The 22,461-nt window shown below is 41.1% G+C and overlaps 3 protein-coding genes across 6 annotated transcripts; 1 reads left to right on the top strand and 2 right to left on the bottom strand.

Moving 5' to 3' along the window:
* Nucleotides 1-316: 316 nt before the first annotated feature.
* Nucleotides 317-6,565, bottom strand: dnajb1b (DnaJ heat shock protein family (Hsp40) member B1b). The gene is made up of 3 exons (XM_035175499.2): nucleotides 3,009-6,565; nucleotides 1,022-1,653; nucleotides 317-878 (listed from the first exon to the last, which is right to left on the bottom strand). Exons 1-3 carry the CDS (start codon nucleotides 3,217-3,219, stop codon nucleotides 645-647), a joined length of 1,077 nt encoding a protein of 358 aa, XP_035031390.2. The 5' UTR covers nucleotides 3,220-6,565; the 3' UTR covers nucleotides 317-644.
* On the top strand, nucleotides 5,922-19,084 carry tecrb (trans-2,3-enoyl-CoA reductase b). 4 transcript variants are annotated; one of them, XM_035175541.1, is made up of 12 exons: nucleotides 5,922-6,016; nucleotides 11,248-11,298; nucleotides 14,773-14,824; nucleotides 14,931-14,975; nucleotides 15,100-15,203; nucleotides 15,586-15,701; nucleotides 16,540-16,645; nucleotides 16,802-16,874; nucleotides 16,989-17,032; nucleotides 17,548-17,605; nucleotides 18,063-18,151; nucleotides 18,366-19,084. In XM_035175541.1, exons 1-12 carry the CDS (start codon nucleotides 6,002-6,004, stop codon nucleotides 18,537-18,539), a joined length of 927 nt encoding a protein of 308 aa, XP_035031432.1. In that variant the 5' UTR covers nucleotides 5,922-6,001; the 3' UTR covers nucleotides 18,540-19,084. The 4 variants fall into 4 exon arrangements, with proteins under 4 accessions (XP_035031432.1, XP_035031422.1, XP_035031413.1 ...); XM_035175531.1 differs by having other exon boundaries at nucleotides 16,802-16,880; XM_035175522.2 differs by lacking the exon at nucleotides 5,922-6,016 and having other exon boundaries at nucleotides 10,913-11,298.
* A 463-nt stretch (nucleotides 19,085-19,547) lies between these two features.
* Nucleotides 19,548-21,611, bottom strand: ndufb7 (NADH:ubiquinone oxidoreductase subunit B7). The gene is made up of 3 exons (XM_035175553.2): nucleotides 21,326-21,611; nucleotides 20,182-20,350; nucleotides 19,548-19,702 (listed from the first exon to the last, which is right to left on the bottom strand). Exons 1-3 carry the CDS (start codon nucleotides 21,435-21,437, stop codon nucleotides 19,615-19,617), a joined length of 369 nt encoding a protein of 122 aa, XP_035031444.1. The 5' UTR covers nucleotides 21,438-21,611; the 3' UTR covers nucleotides 19,548-19,614.
* Between the last annotated feature and the right edge of the window lie 850 nt (nucleotides 21,612-22,461).

Below are 22,461 nucleotides of genomic sequence, written 5' to 3'. Positions count from 1 at the left end.
CCATCATCATGACGTCAATGTGAAATAGTGTCATTACACTTAGCATGGTTGGGGTATGTACAGGGTGGCTCGTCAACACTATAATGCTTTACATTTCAATCTGGAACATTTGCATATTCCTGAGGAAACGTAAGACAACTCCAGTTAATATTACTCGTTGCGTGAGCTATGTTGCTAGTTGTTTTTTTAACACAAGGTTTCTCAGAGCACAAATCTTTTCTCCAGCAGTTTGCACTTAAAAAGTCCCTTCTGAAGTATGTAAGTACATCAAGTGCAAATCTTAATGTTGCAATTTCATACAAATGAAGAAAACATCTCAGAGAGAACATTTATTACCAAGAGTTCCCACATAATAAAAGCATACATGTTATACATTATAATACAGTTATTTTTCATCAAAATATAATCTATTCATTAACCAAACACCAAAAATGACTGGTAATATTTACATTTTATCCTGTACAGCTGCATCTTCCCATGATGGTACTAACACTATGCTGGACAGTGAACACACAGGAGGCTTCTCCCTCATGAGTCTGCCCTTTATCATCTGGTGTAAATTTAACCTCCGTGATTCATAAAAATAATACAAAAATAGTTGGCATCTTTGTGTGACCGAGTACTGAAGGTCTTTTTTGTCTTCTTCAAGATCGTGGGAGGACCTGAGCGATGGTGTCCCGGGCGCTCTGACTGAGCCTCTCTGGGAACTTGACCTCGTACTCCACTATCAGGTCACCTCGACGATCGGGCCGTTTGTGATAAGGCAGCCCTTCGCCACTCACCCGCCGCTTCATCCCCGGCTGCACAATATCTGTCGTTGACACGGTGACCGTTCTGTTGTCCAGTGTGGGTGCATTGACTGTGCAGCCACACAAGGCCTGATGGGATGGAGGGGGAAATAAAAGTGGAAAAAATTAAGATCATAAATAGAGACTAACATGAATTTTCACTCACAATTCCTAGGTTACTTTTAAAGCAAAACTTTAAAAGTTAATTCAAAAAGTTATACATGTAATCTTACATCTCTGAGGGAGATCTTGGCTGTGTAAACGATGTCAGAGCCATCTCGTTTGAACAGAGGATGGGGCTTGTCCTTCAGCACAAAGACCACGTCAGCTGGAATGTTTCTGGGAGTCTCATCCCCCTCTTTAGGGAACGTGATTTTGGTGCCTTCTTTCCACCCCTTTTTTATCTGCACCTCCAGGATTTTATCTTCTGTCCTTAACGTTCGCCCGTCGGGGTTCAGTCGTTTACGAGAGATCTTCATTTTCTTTGTGCAACCTGACAGAACCTCCTCCAAGGTCACCCGCAGATCGTGAACCACAGCGGGGTCCTGCTGCTTCTTTACAACACTACTGTGACCACCCACTCCTCCCATACCAGAGCTGAAGGAGCGGGGGAACCCACCCATTCCACTGCCGCCCATTCCACTGCCGCCCATTCCACTGCCGCCCATCCCAAAGCGGGCAAAAGGGTCATCAGTGTCCATGCCTTCATCCTTGCCCCCATTGCGGGCGCCGAAGAACTGTTCAAAGGGGTTACGCCCACCGAAGAACTCTGCAAATATGGCATGAGGGTCGCCCTGGAAGGTGTAACTGAAGGTCCCAGGACCACCACCACCACCACCAGCTGAGGGGCCTCCGCCTTTCAGACCTGAAAGAGAGAAACAATCATTTAATATAACTGTACAAAATGTGGTACGTTACTTTATAATATTGATTTATTTTTATAGACTGAGGAGTGTCTTTCATGAGGGAGACATCCATTTACTGTGCTCACATATATATCATTTACTCATTTGTTGCTGATGCACAGAGCTAATATATGCATGCAGATGCCATTATAATTCAAAGTTTTATACTCATTATGTTATCTTATATGTTACAACTAGCAACACACAGAAGAGTTCACTGCAAGTTGTCCACTAAATTCAACACCAACAAATCCCTCTCTCTCTTCCTGATGAACCCGGTGAGAACCACAAAAAAAACTATTGCAGATATTTGACAAATTAAAAAAAAAAATGACTTGCAGCAAAACTCTCGGAAAAAACCCTCAAATTCCCTGTGTGTAAACAACACCGCCCAAACTTAAGTGGCCCAAACTTACAAAAGCTGATTTTGCTGTTGAGCTGTGAGCTATTGGCCTCCTTATTTCCAATTTAATGAGGTATTGATGTAATTTAAAACACTTTCCACATAGGAACATGACAACAATGTGAACCTGTGCTATGTTTATACCGGAGCTGTTGCCCTGGTAACACCTCCAACACCATACCCATTTCCAGTCATGACTCAAGTATCATACAGCAGGGGTTCTATAACTGGGGTCAGCGGACCCCCGAGGGTCCTTGAGGAAAGCTGGGGGGTCCCCACCAAAAAGAGAAATGATAATAATAATAATTTCATCCATCCGTAAGATAAGAACACAATGCTATTTGAATATTTTGGTCCTGAAGTTCATATACTTCCTGAACTGAGACATCCAAAAGCCGAAATCTTGTCAAAAGGGGGGTGTGTTGTCTAATTTGAGTCAGTGGAGGGGTCCTTGAAGTGCATCTTAAAACAGTTCTATATATTTAGGCGAACTCCATTCATTTATATCTATTTAAAAATAGACACGAGTTGCCACAGGTCACAAAAAGGTGAGGATAGTAAAGATAACAAGCGTTTGAATGGTGTCAGTCAGTGGTGACGTCACAGTGAAGGCACCTGAACGCCACACGCTGCTCCTTCCCCTGATCTTTACTTCGTGTCTGACTCAGATCGTTTCTCACTTCGTGTGGAAACAAGTCCAGTGAGATTTAACTTTCCTGTCTCAACAACAACCCCAAACCGGCCCGGACTGGCGGCCTGAGCTGAGCGGAGCAGGAGGGCGCCATGACACCTGGTGCTGGTCCCACGTATCACTGCTGCTGCTGCGGTTGTTTCCGTCAGGTGTGGACGTGTTGTTTAACGCCTCGTTTCACTGTCACAACCACCTTTAAGTGACAGATGGATGAATCCTACCTTCTTCCCCGTAGCGATCGTAGATGTCCTTTTTGTCCGGGTCGCTCAAAACGTCGTAGGCTTCGGCGATTTCTTTGAATTTCTCCTCGGCTCCCGGGGACTTGTTCTTGTCGGGGTGATACTTCAGAGCCTGTTTGCGGTACGCTTTCTTCACGTCCTCCTCCGACGCTCCTTTGCCGATTCCCAAAATGTCGTAGTAGTCTTTGCCCATTCTGACCAGCGCGCTGCTTTAGTCAATGCGACATGAAGCGTTCACGGACCCTGCTGGCGGAGATCAGATGTGTCTGGTGTCTCTGCCCGCCGTGCCCGGGTCACTTTCTTTATAAGCCCGCCGAGACTTCCAGAGTTTTCCATAACCACCCAGAACTGTGTGAACTGGAATGGATCAGCAGGGACCCACCCAGGGGCACGGCACCCGGCGCTGCCTTCACGCCCTGTCGGAAATAACCCCATCACCGTGTCTAACATCGATCCCTCACACCACAACAAGAACATGCAGCCGTGGCTCGTCTGGAAGAAAGCATGTCAAACTTTATTGCTGATTGTACTGCAGGGACTTTTCTGTTTAAACCGTCATTCATTGCAAAAATAATGTACCGTTGGACTTCCCTGACAGTCAGCAAGTTACAATTCAACATACAACAAATAAATCAAGACAAAATCTACATTGGTCTCGTGCTAAAATACCTAATAAGAAAAGAAGCAAACAGATCCGGCTAAACCCTGCACCATACCACAGAGGACCTGTGGACAGACTGATGGCAGCAGCTTGTGTTGTACTTGGGTGTGACCCAGATTTGAGGCCACTAAATCCCCCCAGCATACCCTCTGCTGGTGTGGTGCACAACATGGACATATAAGGCAGAACCATGTGGCACTTTGTGGACATCAAGGTCAAACTAAATAATCCAAAATCTGGCCACACTTCATCCTCACTTGGATACACACTTAAGTATAAATGGAGCACGCCATTTGGATGTGTTTTCAAAGTCTGTATGAGAGACTGGTGGGTAGAAATAATGGGCAAGAAACAGCGAGCTCTGATCGATGGAGCAGGTTGTCTGCTGGCATTTGAACACAATACCGGGTTGATCGGTTATACTGTGTGCACTGATCCAATTTATATAACCAGTCAGACAACACCAAACTTCACAATCAAATTAAAGTGTGAGACGTAACGCTGTAACACTGCTCCGCCCCGTTTAAATTTTAAAATACAGCAACAAAATAGTGTACTTTTAAAGCACTTAAAAAGGATTGTATAGTATAGGATTCATGCTACCTTTATTTTATTTGTTTTTATTTAGTTTGTTCATTTGATAGGCATAGTCTTCATTGATCAAAAGAAAAATTACTGTAAAAGAGTTTTATACATGGCAATCTGATACATGATAAAACGACCTCATGTAATTACAAATATCTATGGATAATATATATATATATACCATTTAAACTGAATAAACAACAAACCCATGCTTCTTATAAAAATAAAACAATACAAAAAGACACTTGATTACAATACAAAGCCACAAAAACGCATGTAAACTAAATCACATAAGATAAAGCATGAAGAATAATTACACATGATCACAAGTATGGTTTGCTTTAAGCCAAATCTTAAGTTTTTTTTAAATGTTGGATCATGTAACTTTTTCTTAACCATTTTAGTTTTTTTTATTGAAAATAAAAAGAAGAAATTACAGTGTGTTGTTTAGATTTAGTACAAGTTGGTTATGTCTTGACTAATGCAAGCAATTCAAAGCCTGGCAGTGGCTGTTGGAATCTGTACTTTGACAAACTTTATTAGGGTAGAATGACAATTACAAGGAAACAACAAAAAGAAAATAAGCTATTTAAAGGTGGAGTCATTATTTTTACATTATTTTGTTCTTATAGCTTATTATTAATTAACTATTTTAATGTGACCCAAGCATTTCATTGCAAGTGACTGCTTAATGTTATCGTTGTGCATATGACAATAAAATCCTGAATCTAATATATGCAGGCACTGATATAAGTTACTCAAAATCTACTTCTACTAGAAAGTCTCTTTTTATTTTATCTGGGATGTTTATGTCCTCCTATTGTAAAGCACTTTTTAAATGTGTTTTGAAAAGTGCTATATTATTATGACTATTAATATTATTAATAATAATAATAACTTCAATTATGGGAGAAAAGCAACGATTAAGACCTGTATAGCAGCTTAAAAGAGTGGCATAAAAATAGGATAAGATAAGATAAGACAAGAAAACTTAATTGATCCACACACTGGGGAAATTCAGTTGTTAAAGCAGCAGGTGCATGAGGTAGACAAGAGAATAAAAAATATTAAAATAAAGGCAGTGTAATAAAAATAAAACATATAAAATGATGTGTATGTGCATTATTTACACCTTTCACTGTAGTGGTTTGTATATAAATGTTATAAAGTGCAGTGGCACAGGATGATCGCATGAGCGAGTAGAAAAAAACATTTGTACATAAATTTAAGGACATATTGTGATGTGCAGATGACACAAATGTGCAAAAAGTTATTTTCCCTTAGAAATAGTGCAAATAGTATGAGTAGAGTGACATGAGAAGAAAAGCAGTGCATTATTTTTTATTTTATTTAGATAATGTTGATATGTAGCCTATAAATGAAGCTGAGATACAGAATAAAACTATTATTATTATTATTATTATGATATACAGTTAAAGGTGGAAACTGGCCACAGATGAGCAGTTCCAGTTTGTCAGTCGGATCTGAAGTAAGCGCACAGAAATCCTATGACGTCAGCGTAGCCGTGATTTATCATCTTCCTCCAATCCCATTGGCTACGGCGTCGACAGTGGGGGCGTGTTCGTCTGCTTCCCTCCTGTTGTGATTGGCTGCAGCACGGGCGCGTCACCCACCTGGCGTGGCCTCAGCAGACGTATATTACGCCTGTGATTGGACGTCGACCTGTCACTCAGCGGAGTTAAGGAAGGGGCTGCAGAGCGCTGCCAAGATGAAGCACTACGAGGTGAGTAGTGTCAATGAAACTCTAAACCGTCAATGGAGCCAGACTTTGATCAGTCTCCATGATTCGGAGTGTGTGTGGTTCGTGTGTAAACACGAGCAGAGCAGTAGCGGAGCTGTGGCGCTGTAAACACGCACAGGAAGGAGCGCACGCTGCTGCACCACCGCCGGACACGAGCTGCTGCCTGTCACCGGCCTACTGAGGCCGCTCCTTCACGATAATAAGCTGTAAGGAGTTAACTAATGTCACGGTGAGAGCTAATGTGCACCCGCACGCCTGAGGGATAAAGCCTCGTCGTGTATTTCAGAAGATTTCCACGCCTGTGAGATAAATAGCTGACAGTCATCAGCTCTACCGCCCTCTCTGGCTGGAATGAGTCACAGCGCTTCTTATCTTGTTATTACCCAATAATGCAGGTGAACAGTCAAGTGAGTGCGAAATCTCAGCGTGATAAATCAGACCACGTGGAAAGGGTTGGTTTATTAGGGCCCGAGCACCGACGGTGGGAGGCCCTATTGAAATTGAAAGGATTCTTATTCTTATTCTTATTCTCTGCCAAATTAATTGGCTTTTTGAGGGCTTTAATAATAATAATAATAATTATTATTATTATTATTATTATTATTATAACATGGTCAATATTTAAAAAGGCTTTCGAGATTGAAGTCGTAATATTACGAGTATCGAGTCATAACTGAGAAAAAAGTCAAAATATTGTGAGAGGAAAGTTGTAATTTAATGAGAAAAAGTTAAATTACGAGAATAAAATGACTTAATGAGAAAAGGCGTGTTAGGGAATTAAAATTGTGTTATAACAAGTCATAGTTATACAGTACTATATAAGTAATAAAGTCATAATATTACGACAGTGAATTTGTAATTCAACGAGAATAAAGAAAAAAAACAAGGAAATTAGCAGCGGGAGGAACCTATGTTCACTCTAACCCTGGATCCAAAACCTCGATCACGTATCTCATCTGAGAAATCACGAAACCCCTTTGAATATCACACAGATTGCATTCGGTTTGGTCATTAGCAAAATATCCACAAAAGCATCTCCCTCCAGCTGTGTGGTTCCTTCTTCAGAATAGACCCACTTTCTTTCACCATCTGTCCAAAGTCCTGATACTTATGATAATGTGGTTCTGATGTGACATTTTACACGTATTGTGTTATTTGTGAAACCTACACTAAAGTACAACTTAACAAGATGCCTCCGCGTTCCTCATTTTAAGTGACGACTAATCAGACTGATCTTCCCCATCTTCCATGACCTACATTTATATTATTCTCATATTAGTATGTCTTTAATCTCATATTATGCCATTTTTCCTGTAACATTACAACTTTATTCTCAAAATCTCATATTTTTTTCTCTTTAAGTGGAACTAAAACTCTGTCGTACACTCCTCAAGGGATAAAAAGGAAAAAAGTATATTTCCCTTTTGCTACTTACCCAGTATCCCTATGCTACTTACCCATTGTACTACTGCTAGAACATTAAGTGTGTCTACATGTGAACAAGTGGAGTTTCTTGAGCATATAAAACCCATCAGACAGGATCTGAAGCAGTCTGACAGAAACTGAGAAAACCAGTGGCTGCTCCGGTTCCCCTTCTTTCTGTCAACAGTAACCTATGAGGGACAAAACAACATTTTAACTATTCATTTCCTCATAGATTTAATAGCAACACTGATTAAAAACATAATTTAATTCAGATAAGAAATATCTTTATTTGATAACACGTAAATAAATCGAAAGACAACAGTTGGTTTGATCACAATCTTACTTGTTTTTCACACTCTATGTTCCACTTATCATTCAGTCCTTGTACAGGTCACAACCTCAGGCCACTCCTGCAACACTTGCCCTCTGCTCGACTCACCTCTTCACAGCCATCCTCAGTTATCACTTCCTAAACCCGTGGCAATGACCTAAGCTGCATTTCAATACGACTCACCTGCACAGTTACGACTCTTTTATGAAGCTATGTGTGATATTCAGGTCTATGATGTGCCTACATTATTGGACCCAGTGTTGCACTGAAATGTGTGTCTCCACAATGGAGGTAAAATGTCAAGCAAGTTTTGGAGGCAGTTATCAAAATACAGAATCTGACCATGGTACAAAGTTTTGCAGCTACAACACAGCTCGTTTAACAGGGTTACAAAATATGGTGTAACACCATGCAGCTGCTCGAGTGAAAAGGTTTTTACATATGTGGCCTGAGAAACTGAATTATTATGAACAGACTTTGCATTAGCTGTTTAACAGCGTTGTAAGGAATCACAAATGTGATGCCAAATCAGATAAGTCATAATAGCTCAGCAACAACTCAAAAACCAAACCTTCTGGAGGACTTGTTGACATTATAAACTTTCGCAAATTTTTAAATATTCAACTTAATCTGTTACAATTACCCATACTGCATTTTTTTGTTATATTGAGAATAACACACTGTTTCCAAAAATATGGAGCTGGACCACCATTTCTCTGTGACCTATAATAAGGGAAAGATCCCAAATTTGCAAATTTCCCCATTGTGGGACTAATAAAGGATTATTTTATCTAATATGGCCAGTCACAGTCCAATCAAAAACTTCAAACTTCATTAGCCCATATCTCTCTCTCTTAATTAGGATCTGAGAAACACAACATTTTGGTTCCATGGCTTTCTCATGTGACATAATCAGCACAATACTTTTGATTTAACAGATTCTGATTCAGTTCATTTTTTATGCATTTGATTTTTTTATCAAATCAATTTAAACTTAATAGCACAGCTTTGGCTTTTAGTCTTTTCTTTCCTTTTACAGGGCACAACACATAAAGCTAAAGTTAAACAGAAATATATGGTCAAACTGAAAGTACTTGATTAAATTATACTTTTTAAGTTGCAATCCTCACAATCCTCTTGCAACAAAAATCAAATAGCAAGTGTTTTTCATTTGGTCACTGTACCAGTTTATTTTTCATTTCATTGCATTTACACCAGATAGCACCAGAGAGCTGAATCAGCTCAACAGCAATCTGCTCTTACACCGACTTCCTCACTACAGTACAATATACAGTATGTGTACAACATGTACAGTTTGTCAATCTTTCTCAACACAAAAATCTTTAGATTCAAGAATGCCCTCCTACCTTGAGATGTGCACGCAAAATTAATGGAAAAGAAGTCGTCCAGCGTCGTATTCAAAGTTTACTTCTCCCAGATTCACTCTGACCCATGTGTCCATTACGGTGAAAGGCTGTCACTGCCAAGCAGAGGCTTTATATAGATGAGAAGGGGGAGGTACAGTGGCAGTGGGTATGCCTGGCATACAGGAAAGTGAGATGGGGTTATTTCCCCGCTACAGCAGTGTTGGGTTTCTTGCTCACTTTAGGCATCACTTGCACAGTATAAAATCCCATCTGAAACGACAAAATAAAACAAATAATACAGACAAATTTTGTTGTGCATTTTAGGCCACAAAAATTAATCACCAGAACTTTTTATCGTTTACTTTTACTGTCGGGGATTTTGACGCCTACAGAGAAACATCTACATTTGTGGCAGTTTCCTGTCCAGGTTCAATGACTACGTTTATATGGACCCCAATATTCAGACTTTTAGTCTTATCCAGAATATGACATTATTTAGATTATGGCATTTTCAAGAGTTGCTAATAGAATATTCCATTGATATTCCCATTGACATGTTACAGAGCATAACCCGATTATGACTGGTGCCATTACGTCCACTACACCCCAACCTTAAATAGTATAATGTTTGAAACCACTGTATACCATTTTACATGTTTTCTGTCTAATTGTGCAAAAGCTACAATCCCTTTTTTTATTGGAGATGTGATGTCAAGCAGTTGGTAACTGTTGTTAGTTGCTGTTGCTAAATGCTGCGAAAACTCCAATAGGATGTTATAATGGGATTAAGATGTATACATATCTACAAAATGAATCTAAGGTCAGAAAACTCCACAAGTCTTACTCAGATCATTCTGAGTCTGACCTTATTCAGGTTAAGGTAATCAGAGAATGCTATTTACATGTCAGTGTCATGTTCAGCCTTGATCGGGTTAATATTAGAATATTTGTGTCTATGTGAAAAACGTTCAGGTCCGTTAAAGTGCATGAAAAAATGTCAAGCCTAAACTCTGGGGCCAAGCTAAGGTTAAGCCTAAAGCTTTGACACTTGTGACTATGTCTTTCATTCGGGGTGGGGGGTGGGGGGGCCGGCTTTGCCAAAGTGGAATTTCCTGAGTTAATCCCTCAGAGCCTGGAGTGTTGTCATCCCTCTGTGGCAGGAAAGAGCAACCCCCTGTGCGTGCGCGTGCTTGTGTGTGCTTGGTCGCTCAGGTGTCTCAGAACAGGTGCCCTGGTAACACACAGATTGAGTGACGGTATAGTGTGATCAACATTGGGCCCATGACATCACTACATAGGTGTAGATGGGCGGTGGCTGCTTATGCAGAGTTAGCAGTAGACCTTTTATGTTTAGCTGGAAGAGCAAGACAGGGGGTCAAACTAGGAAAGAGGGGCTGCTCTCTGTCATAATAACTCTCCACCATCTTCCCACTTAGCCAGGAGTTGAGAGGTATCGGAGGTCGTCAGTTGTCTTTTTTTAGGGGAGGGGTTGTGTTTCAAAACCAAGTCTGGTGCTGCTCTGACATGAAGCTGCTGCTCTTGGCTCGAGAAGTTTCCTTCACACGATTCTATACGCACAGGTCTATTGTGGACGCTTTGCCAGGGGGATACTGGGCATTCCTATGTTTGCAACTGTGCACACACACACACACATGTGGTATATGTCTGCACTCTGGGGGGGGGGCGGGCGAGTGGTAGTTAAATAAAGCAGCACGCCAGAAGAGAAGGAATGAAAGAGGGAGGGAGAGTGAGAGAATGACAGAGGGGAGAAAGAAGAGGGAGGGGATGGGGTACAGATTTATTTCCACAGCTGAGTGCTGCCCCTCTCCTCTCAGGCTCGACGTGGATCTGTGATAGACAGCCGAGAGGAAGCAAGTGACGACAGAACTGAGGGGGAAGAGTGAGGGGAAGAAGGGAATAAACTTAGGTGCAGGAGGAGGATTGAGGACATGGATGCCCTAGCACTAGAAGCCACCAGTGGCAAAAAGACAAATAACGGGCCGACAGTGGCGGTGGCCCCGCTGCCGGCTCAAGCCCCGGTCAAACGCAAACCTGCCAAAAAAGCTAAAAAGGCTGTTGTTTTCTTTGAGGTGGAGATACTGGACGCCAGGACCAAGGACAAGCTCTGCTTCCTGGACAAGGTAAGAACATATTAATTATTTTCAATTTTATGTGTGACAAATTGCATCTTGATGCAACTGGACTAACATCCTTTGTGCCAGATGACTTTTTAATAACAGCTTGTGTGTGCCTGTGTTTCACTAAACAGAACAGGTGAAACACGCTGGTCCTACTGTAAAACGTGTGTGTGTGTGTGTGTGTGTGTGTGTGTGTGTGTGTGTGTGTGTGTGTGTGTGTGTGTGTGTGTGTGTGTGTGTGTGTGTGTGTGTGTGTGTGTGTGTGTGTGTGTGTGTGTGTGTGTGTGTGTGTGTGTGTGTGTGTGTGTGTGTGTGTGTGTGTGTGTGAGTCAGGCATTTTCTAGACCATAGAGGTGCTGTAGCCATCGCTGTCAGTGGGTGTGTTGCCCTGTGAGAGTATGAGACCATTCCACCCAACACTGCTGGGTGCAGTTCTCTGGGCGAGGCGGTGGGTCTTTGGCACAGACACGCACAGGACAAAATATCACAAACAACTGTTCAAGCGTCCACTGATGTGACAGCCTTGCAACAAGTGATGCATTTGTAAAGGTTAACGCCTCACTGTGACTATGTTGGCACTTCGACTCCATGTAGACATCATACTAGACACTAGCCTCAGCCTATGTCCTCACAGCTGCAGGTGTGTGTGTGTGTGAGAACAACATATCTCCTTCAGAAAAAAAAGTTTCTTCTACGTATAATTCATGACATTAAAGGATTTGAAGTATTGTATCATGAATGATCTCATTCTAGATGAGCAACATGAGATATTTTCAACTGTTGAAGGTGTCACACATATTCTTGCACTGATCTATGACAGCAGTATAGAAAGTAGGACTAGAGACAAATTCTCTTTATATATGAGGTATAGAGAAAATCCTATTGTCTCATCACATCGTGTCTTCTCATATGTTACGGTCACCGTGGTGCCTGTTGTCCTGCTTCTCTTGCTGTGGCCTTCAGCAGCTGGTTGAGTCTGTTCCAGGTGTTCGAACCCTAGACTGCAATCTGTGGTTTAAACAAGGTGTGATGCAGAAATCTGTAGAAAGGAGCTGTGAAGGAATCTCCTCATTTATTATCAACCAGAAACCAACCAGAAACATCGGAACTGGAAAGATTCCTGCTTTTGAAAAGTAGCTACGTGTCTGGAATAAATTGCATCTGCTCTAATATGTAACTTTGAGAAGAAAGGTTATTATCAACCGACTGATTAGTGACTTTGTTGTTAGTTGACGGTCTCTGGACTGCTCGATGTTTGTCCTATAGTACATTTTCTGTCAATGTTAGCATGTAGTTCATTTCTTGTTTTGCTTTAACAGAAACAAAAGTCTGATTCTATATTGCATTTTTATAGTTATCTTTGTCCTCACTTTGGGTGAATAGAAAAACTGAGAAGGTAGATAGATAGATATACTGGAGACACTGTGTTTTTTGTGACTTAACACTGCGAGCCAAGTCAAAACTAGAGATCGGTTAACGTCAACACTTTTGTAGATGGTTTGCAGGACGTACAACTTCTCCGGCTGGAAGCAGTTCTCAGTAAATACTTTTAATTTCTTTCCCTTTTCCCGGTCGTGGAGCATATTCGTGGTGTTTGAAAGTCAAGTGGTGATATTTACTTCCACCAAGGAGGTTATGTTTTCACCCTGTCCATTGGATTTTGTTGTTTAACAGCAGGATTACACAAATTATAGACAAATTCAGGAATATTCCCTTTCTTTAATGTGTGGTTTGCAACATTTTCACCTGTTGAATAGTAGTAGTAATAGTAATTGATGGATCTTTATGGGAAAGAATATTAGGCGTATAGCTAGAAGAATGATGTCTGCGAGTGTGTGCAATTTGGTGTGGCTTGATTGAATTTAAGGGGACTGCTGGGCAGTTATAGAGCAACAAGTATTGCACTTCAGTATATAGCCAGTGTGATGTTGACTAATGGATTTAGGTTGTGTTTACAGTCGGGACTAAAGGGTATCACTGTTGTATTTGACACATTTATTTTCAGAGGCTGTTTAAGCCTAATGTTTAATCAGGTATTTTCAAAGTGATTAATTTTCGTCAATCACTGTTATTTTTGTTTCAGTCCAATTTATTGAGCTAGTCGGTGCTGCAGCAGTAAGGGTGGTTTAGTGTGTTGTTGGTGTGAGGTCCGCTGGTGTATAGAATTGCATTAGCGTTAGTTTACAGTGGTGTTATCAGGGCTGCTGCACAAGACCCCAAAAGTACAAGTTGCTATCCTTACTGGATTATACCTTGTTGTCGGCTTAGCAGAGTTTCCATGGTGTGAAGGCATGTACAATATTAACACCTTTGGCGTGGCAGTTCACAGATATGACAGAGATAGGTCTGGACCTTTATTTTGGGGGGTTGAAGGTGTCACAGAGAGGTGGTTTCTCAGTGATGTAATGCTGCCGAAAATGGCACGTGGTCTTCAGGAGGACGTGAACAGAAGCCAGGGCATGCACAGTGCGACATTACTTCAGCCCGCAGCTGATGGATCATACAGACTGTGAGGAAAATCACTGTAACAGAAACGCTTAAGGAGTTAAATTCGAAAAACAATGAAAGAATGTAAATGAATATTAATGATGTTTATAAGTTCTTATTCTGTCATGAGAGTTAAAAGTGTGTGTGTGTGTGTGTGTGTGTGTGTGTGTGTGTGTGTGTGTGTGTGTGTGTGTGTGTGTGTGTGTGTGTGTGTGTGTGTGTGTGTGTGTGTGTGTGTGTGTGTGTGTGTGTGTGTGTGTGTGTGTGTGATAGATTTATATTCAGGTAGAGGTTTCACACTAACATCTTGGTGGAGGCCAGCTGAAAAACATATTTGCTGCCAGAATGTTTGGAGAAACCTGCCACTGAAGTCGTAAACCTCAACGACCTCAGAGAAACTGGATGCTGATGCCCGAGCTGTTAAAATGTGGTCATGTGCAGATGGTGTTTTTATTTAGTAATCGGTTGACAACTATCAGTTTCCATTCGCTTCAGTTCACCAACATCTAGAGACACCGTTAGAACATGGTGAAGGAAGTAATGATATCCCTGTTTGCACGTTTTTTAAGTTCATTTTTGTATCTGAATGAAATGAAAAAATATTTGAAAATCTTGCTTTGGAGTTTTTGCTTAGTCGGTCTTTAATTATTGAGCAGCTGCAATGCTGGTTAGTAAAGTCCAGTGTGTACATGCAAATATAACTCGTGAATCAGTACAGTACTAAAAGTGTATAGTGAAACCGTTGATATGGACAATACTAGCGTGCGTGCATGTGTGCGCGCGCGCTGAGGTTCTCTGAAACCCTAATACCAGCTGTTAAATAGCCCACGTCCATGGGATGTGTGGGCACAGCCAGGGCTAAATTTACCACTAATCACCATCATAAATGGAAAACAGGATTATTATCTGTTCCTTTGTGTGAGTGTGTGTGTGTGTGTTTACTGTACTTATGCATGTCTTTCCACTTATTTATTGTGATGTTATTTGTAGGTCGAGCCAAATGCCACTATTGGAGAGATCAAGTCTATGTTCCACAAGAGCCGTGAGTAATGACTAAAGCCTCATAAATCTGATTTATGGAAATCTTCAAACAGCACATAGAAACACTGACTTTATGTCCTGTGTCATTATTATGTGTCTGTTTTCAGATCCTCAGTGGTACCCAGCCAGGCAGTCCATCCGCCTCGACGCCAGTAAGTCAACAGTGTGACAGTTTATCACAATGATTAAAGTTAATGTAGAACAATTTTTATTTTCTCTAAAATCAACACATGATTTAATGTGGATCTCAATAGAGTGAACGTGTGTGTTTTCCAGAGGGGAAGTCTCTGAAGGACGAGGATGTTCTGCAGCATCTTCCTGTGGGAACCACGGCAACCTTCTACTTCCGAGACCTGGGAGCTCAGATCAGCTGGGTCACGGTGAGTACGACACTGAGATGCCCAAACACGGGGACGCAAGTCGCGCCAACGTATTCAAACCAGGTCCAACAGTCCGGACAAACTCACACGCAGCAGAGTGGGGGTGGGATCAAGCAGAGCTATACTGAGATATCCCACTGGGAAAAACTGGAGAGGGGGGCAGAAGGTTCCTCCTGACCCTGAGGTTAATTTGCTGCAGTGAAGTTCACTCTTAGAGGAGAGCCATGTAGGGGAGAGACATAATCAGCAGAGGGTTTTCTTAATGTAGCTTTCTAACACCTCAACAGGCCAAGATATAATCATTTCACAAGAGGCTAAATGGAATGAATCACTACAGTCTTTAGCTCTGACTTACCCTGTCCTTCCTTCTTTCTTTTTTCAGGTCTTTCTGACGGAGTACACTGGTCCTCTGGTCATCTACCTGATGTTCTACTTCAGGGTTCCTTTTATCTATGCACCTAAATATGATTTTACCACCAGCAAACATTGGGTCGTACAGTGAGTGTCTCCAACACAATGAATCAAACATAGTCTTATGCTTCCCAGTGTCTGTACATTGATTTGTTTGATGCCAGAATATTAACACTGACTGCTACATAATGATTGATACTTTCTTTCAAATGGGTCAAATCTTTCTTCGTAGTATTTCTTTGTGCATCCCATTGATTCAGATCCTGCTGACTCTGCTCAATCTCCTGCTCTCTCTCACTCTCTCGCTTGAGCACACACACACACACGCTATCAGTCTGTGTTAAAGCAACATAATTTGGTTTTCATGAACACATGACCAACATGCTTGTTTCCACAGAGAGCAGGGAAGTGAGATCCGATCACAAGTCGTCACAGGAGACACATTCAGGACACATTTTAATGTGGACAGGCAAACTCAGTTTAGTCAGGACCACTTTCATCAAATTTATTTGATTTCAATAATTAATGCATTAAGTTGTATCTGGCGGGATGTTTGTGTTCTGGGACCCCCCTGCCCCTCCACATGCATAGTAGAGAGCCTAAGGAAGGGACAGTACACCTCCCTACCCATGAGCCTTCATGGATCCCCAGCACGGAACACATGACATTGATGAAGTCAGGGGCGCTGGGGTGGAGGTGGGTCGTGAAGTATCTTTGCAGTGGAAGAGTTGGCAGCTAATGCTTAAATAGAGGACACAATATGAGCTTTGAATGCATAGGAGGGGATCAGCTGAGCCATCAGCTGATGTGAGCTGGCACAGAAATTCTTTGATTGACTTGATTGTCAGTGCCTTGTTCTTAATAGCAGGAAGCAGTTTAATAATTTAGCAGGACTCACACAAGTGTCTCTTCTTTTTTTCCTCAGTCTCGCCTGTATGTGTCACTCCTTCCACTACGTCAAGAGACTTCTGGAGACACTGTTTGTCCACCGCTTCTCTCACGGGACGATGCCGTTACGCAACATCTTTAAGGTGAGATACATTATCCGGTTGGAACGTTGCCATGTGTTAATGTGCTGTAGATTGTGTGAAAAGTGAATAATTAATGGTTTATGGTTGGACAAAGCGTATCGCTGCCACTACAAGAACGTCTCAGTGACAACGCTCCTGTCATGTCTTCTGTTTCAGAACTGTACGTACTACTGGGGCTTCGCGGCATGGATGGCGTATTACATCAACCACCCGCTGTACACGCCGCCCAGTGAGTGTGCGTGACCCCACACTTGCAGACACAACAATCACACATGCAGTGGCATTGTCTAGCTGTAGCTCCTTTGGACCATCACTGACAGTATGTTATTGTGTCTTGTTGCAGTCTACGGGGAGCAACAGATAAGACTGGCGGTCATCATATTTTTGGTAAGAATCTGTGGTGCATCTTGTGCCATTTAATTTGACTTATCATTTAAATACTATGTTTGTCCCATTTTTGATTTGCAATATTTAGTCAATTTTTCTTTATTTATTTGATTGCTGCTTTATATGAGTATTATCAGCATTAGAAAGGTTTGCGTAGTCACTTTGACATGGAGGTGGGCTGGGATAGGACAGAGAGGCATTGAGAAGGGTTTTTACAAGGACAAGAGAGACGCATTTGTGTTGATGTTGAAATTCTTTGCTTGTCAAAGTACCATAAATCTCATCACAATACTCTCAAGGACACTGGATTTTGATCTTTTTCCCCAACATAAGATTCTTTATCTCTTTACCTTTTTTGTCTTGAGGACAAAAAGCCACTACAGTGATATGAAGTGTATGAAAAAGGGTTTGCAGACTCAGGGCCTAACTTTAAAATAGTCTGTATCTTGTTCTCCACACATACATGATGCAATATGAAATCACTAATGAGAGTCTATGAATGTTTTCTATCTCAGTTCTGTCAGATCGGCAACTTTTCCATTCACATCGCTCTCCGGAACCTCCGTCCACCAGGTACTCGCACACCTGCACAACTCAAACACACAACTGTACAGTTCTGGCCACAATTAACTTTTGAAACCATATTTTGGGATGTCTCCTTTTCTCTTTGAGAATAATCCTGTTGACATTTGACATGTTATTCTCAGAGGTCATTGTGATGGACTTAAATAAAATAGGATTTTTGTATTTCTTACATTTTGTATTCAAAACATCAGTAAAGCTATGGTTAATAATCCATATAAAATCTGTTTGTATCAAATATATTTGAATGCCTTTTAATCAAAGCCCCATAAAACATAATTTCACATTTAAGTATTTCTCTATAACATTTAATATCATAGCTCAGGCAGGGAGTATCATCATTGGACAGATGTGTTTTACTGTTGATATCAGGCCAAACTCTAACCATGATTGGATGGATTTGAAAACAATTTTGACAATCCCTTTCTTTTCCTCTCTCTTTATCCAGGCTCTAAGACCAGGAAGATTCCTTATCCAACCAAGAACCCCTTCACCTGGATCTTCCTGCTGGTCTCCTGCCCCAACTACACCTATGAGGTAATGTGATTTATTTGTTGTGGCAGCTGATTGGAGTTAGTCTTCTAAAAAAGTACAGCTTTAAGTCTCAGGAAATGATTGTCCCATTTCTATAATTGTATCCTCAGGACATTTGTGTGTTCTGTGATTAACCACTGAAAGTGGCATGTTATAGCTGCAGCTGCTGCCCTCTGCTGGTCAGTCTGTGTCTAACGCCCCCCTCCTCCTGTTGCAGCTGGGCTCCTGGCTTGGCTTCACCGTCATGACGCAGTGTCTGCCGGTGGCCTTCTTCACTTTGGTGGGTTTCATCCAGATGACCGTCTGGGCCAAGGGGAAGCACCGCAGCTACCTGAAGGAGTTCCGCGACTACCCTCCCCTCCGCTCACCCATCGTGCCCTTCGTCCTGTAGAGGACTTTTTTTTGTAACCCTCCCTCAACCCATCCAGCCCTCCCTAGTCGTAGGAGTCCAGTACCCTCAACATTAACGGACAGGATGCACTTCCTCTTTTCTTTCGTCCAAAGTTTACACCAGAACTTCATGGATTGACTGACGGAATCCATCTCTGTCCTCCTTCATTTCCTCCCAACCCATATGTTCTTTCTGCCTTCCTGTTCTACATCCCTGTCGTGTTATATGAAAATATAAAACACTACACTTGCAGTTTTTTTGACCGCTAACAAACTCAATTCTGATTGGTCGACTGGCTTATGTGCTTTTGATCTCCCAGAGCAGCCGTGACTCTCAAACTACCCAGTGTTCACTGACAGACGTGCTGTGAGACGTCATCCTGCTCTTACATCATCTGATACTGTTGTTTTGGGGCTGATTCTGCATCTAGTGAAATTCAGTAAATCTTGTTCAGTTTTGATATCTATTGCTCTAAATTTTAGACCATGACAGCATTTAATTTTGTTGATGTCTGAAGTAATTTATTAAAAAACAATAAACCCAAATGATGTTGTGTTGCTCTATTAGATATAACATTATAATATAAGTGTTTTAACAAAAGCTTGAATCTACTCTAAAGGACCTTTTTACAAATTTCAAGTGTCACACTCCTGCCTACTGAGTTATAAGGCAATACAAATACAGATAAAATACCATTTACATATTCACCTTAATATATATGAAGATTGATGAAATAAATCTTCAGCCAAACTTGACATGGCCAATCTATACTGGTGAAGATAATCTTCATTCAATGAATCATGAACCAGGGAATTTTATTTTAATTTAATTTAAATGTTTTAGTTCCATTTGAACAAAAAAATGTATCGCTTGTCTTTGGACACCTGGAAGAAATAATGAATTTAAAATCTCTTTCCCTTTGTACAACCAAAGATCCTCCTCTTGCCTTTCGAACAAGTGTTTTGATGTCATTACTGGATGTTTCCACAGTATTCAGACCACAGGTGGTGAAGATTAATCAGTTTTGTTTATTGTGAACAGCGTATATACAAAGAAGAATTGGAGGATGTACTGATTATGCGGCTTCAGCCTGGGCCTCGACTCTCTTCTTCCTCAGCTGGAGCCTCCTCTCCCTCTCGTACTCCTTCATACGCATCACATAGCTTTAGGCAGAAAAACACAGGGAACATGGTCAGTGGCAAAGGTGAGTGTACATCATCACATCGGATTAAGTCAAGCTGTTAGACAGGGGATTAAAGTTCTTATATTATAAGTGTGAGTTACTGCTGATTTAATGTCAGACTTAATTTTTTTTTTTTTTAAATTACAGTTTTGGTTTAAGTTCGATTCCTATTTCCAAAGAGTAAAGTTTTTACAGCTGTAAAGAGACCAGGTCTTTTTGGACTGGTCGTTTTTTTAGGTGCTCAGAAAAATAGAAATCTGAATTTCTACAAAACCAACCAAACTTTGTAGCCTAAACTTGGTGAAAGAAAATGTGTGGTATGATCAAAGGCTCTGGGAAAAGCTAATAAGTAGACCCTGTGGTATGAGTTTTGGCATCTTGAGCGTAAAAAACAGCTTCATCATACTGACAAATTCTAAGGAAACCCAATCTAGAAATCTTTCTACTGTAAATACTTACTCCTGGTGTTCACAGGAATCCCAGTCATGCCTCTCGTGCTGACAGGCCACGAAGTTGGGCCAGTTGTCTCTCTTGCACTTCATCAGTTTCAGGAGATGATGGGCACAGTAGTCCCTCTGCTCCAGAGGCAGCTGGGCCAAGTTCATCTGCTCCTGGCTCGCTAGCATTTCTGGCAAAAGGATAAACATTTACTTTGTCATTATTCAGTGTGCAAGTCCCTGAAGTGACTAACTGGGTGGTTGTGAGTCTAAAGGATTGACTGAGAACAGTCCGTTTAGTGTAAAACCTCTACAACTAATTGTGTTGGGTGATAATATTATCATATATGTCAGATTTCACCTTAAAGGTTCAGTGTGTGGAATTTAGTGACATCTAGTGGTGAAGTTTCATGTTGCAGCTAAATACCCCTCACCTCACTCTCCCCTTCCAAACATGACAGAGAACCTGTGGTAGCTGTCAGTCGGCATAAAACTTGAAAGGTGTTTAGTCCAGTTTGGAAAACTGTGAAAAACATGGCGACCTCCGTAGAGAGGACCCACTCCTTATTTAATATAAAGTATTTAAATATAAAAGGGCTCATTCTAGTGTAAAGAAAACAACAATTTGTACAAATTAGATGAAACACAGGTGAAAACATCACTAGTATTATTTTATATTCAATTTCTGCCAATAGATCCCTTTCACCTAAATCTCACACACTGAACCTTTAACTCTGTGCTATGAAATAACTGGGACTGTAAGCTCAACATTTATATATGCACATATGAAAAATAGTTTCTGATTTGTGAAAGATCCATAACTTGTCATTTGCATGTCTTGGGGCTCTTATCAAACTACAGGCAACAAAATCCACAGATATGGAGCCAGTTACCCAATAACATTAACATGGACTTTAGGATTGGATTCATCTTTTATATAAATGTGTCGGGCTGAAGGGTTGAAATCGGATTAAGGTAAATACACAAAACAGGTTGAACACACTTCTCCAACACCAGTTAGCTGCTAACTAGCACCCAGCTAGCTCGGGTTAACGTGTAATGAGCTAAACTAGCTTGGCTAATAATGACCTAAACAGTGAGCCAGGTTACTGTAACGTTACAAGATGGAGGTAGAAGAAACTCTGCGCTGGACCCCAATGACAGACCTCTCTCTTTCCGCTCATCGAAGCCGAGCTGCGGGTCGAAGTCGTACTTCTTCGCCGGGTCCGGCTCGGTGTCCGTCTCGGTGACGTACCGTCTGGCCAGGTGAGCTCCCATTATTGGCACCGGCGATGTTTCACACAAGATACGGTCAAATGTGAGTGTTTGGTCTGTCCCTGTTCGGTGCTAAGCTAACATTTAACAAAGTGTTTCAGCTGTCTGCCATTCGGTCACCTCCACAAGCCCCTTGCTCCCAACTTCCGCCCTACACCGGAAATAAACAGCTGAGAGGTGCTTCAGAGAAACAGCTTCCCTCTGGAGTCGGACAAATGACAAAGGTTCCGCTGGCCCATGGCTGGTGTCGTTTCAACTATGGACTATGTTTAAAGATATAAAAGTAAAAATACTGTATATAAAGATACAAAGTTATAAAGACTGTATACAAACATACAAAGGTATAAAGACTGTATATACAGATACAAAGGTATAAAGAGCTGCACACCACTAAGCTTGTGCAATCCTGTTTGTATCACCTGAGAAATATTTTTAAAATACAATCCTTTGGATTATTGTAACAGCCTTTTTACCTGCCTGAGCCAAAAATCTATTGATCAGCTCCAGCCTTTCAAGAACTCAGCTGCCAGGCTTTTAACCAGAACTAAGAAACATGATCACATCACTCCTGTTGTAGCGACTTTACACTGGCTCCCTGTATGTTTTAGAATTGATTTTAAGATTTTACTGATCACTTTTAAGGCCCTTCATGGCCTCGCTCCCTGCTACATAGCTGACCTTTTAGAATCATACACACCAGTACGTCTCTTGTCTGTTCCAGAGGCCCGGCTAAACTACCTGAGTCTTAACTTTCTTTATAACTGTCTTTTAATATATTTCATTGAGCATTTCACACGGCACTGGTATTTATACAGTAATTTATTTTACCTGTTTTCTTCTAAACCTGATGTTTTATGACCTGTCTGTTTTTAACTTGCTGCCTTTGTAAATGTGTTTTGAAAAGTGCTCTATAAATAAAGATTATTATTATTTTTATGATTATTATCATTATAAATACTTTATGTAAAGATACAATGGTATACAGACTGTATATAAAGATACAAAGGTATAATGATTGTATATAAAG

Source organism: Hippoglossus stenolepis, chromosome 2 (assembly GCF_022539355.2).
Source record: "Hippoglossus stenolepis isolate QCI-W04-F060 chromosome 2, HSTE1.2, whole genome shotgun sequence".
In the NCBI taxonomy this organism is placed as follows: domain Eukaryota; kingdom Metazoa; phylum Chordata; class Actinopteri; order Pleuronectiformes; family Pleuronectidae; genus Hippoglossus; species Hippoglossus stenolepis.
The sequence above is the reverse complement of the archived record's forward strand: the minus strand, read 5'-3'. Positions and strand labels throughout refer to the sequence as shown.

Coding starts and splice junctions, on each gene's coding strand:
- dnajb1b (XM_035175499.2), bottom strand. CDS start 3,219: ATGGGCAAAGACTACTACGACATTTTGGGAATCGGCAAAGGAGCGTCG. Junction 1,654..3,008: donor CGATCGCTACGGGGAAGAAG/GTAGGATTCATC, acceptor TCTCTCTTTCAG/GTCTGAAAGGCGGAGGCCCC. Junction 879..1,021: donor CCAAGATCTCCCTCAGAGAT/GTAAGATTACAT, acceptor CCATCCCATCAG/GCCTTGTGTGGCTGCACAGT.
- ndufb7 (XM_035175553.2), bottom strand. CDS start 21,437: ATGGGAGCTCACCTGGCCAGACGGTACGTCACCGAGACGGACACCGAG. Junction 20,351..21,325: donor CGATGAGCGGAAAGAGAGAG/GTCTGTCATTGG, acceptor TCCTTTTGCCAG/AAATGCTAGCGAGCCAGGAG. Junction 19,703..20,181: donor GATTCCTGTGAACACCAGGA/GTAAGTATTTAC, acceptor TTCTGCCTAAAG/CTATGTGATGCGTATGAAGG.
- tecrb (XM_035175512.2), top strand. CDS start 11,107: ATGGATGCCCTAGCACTAGAAGCCACCAGTGGCAAAAAGACAAATAAC. Junction 14,825..14,930: donor GTCTATGTTCCACAAGAGCC/GTGAGTAATGAC, acceptor GTCTGTTTTCAG/ATCCTCAGTGGTACCCAGCC. Junction 17,033..17,547: donor TGGCGGTCATCATATTTTTG/GTAAGAATCTGT, acceptor TTTCTATCTCAG/TTCTGTCAGATCGGCAACTT.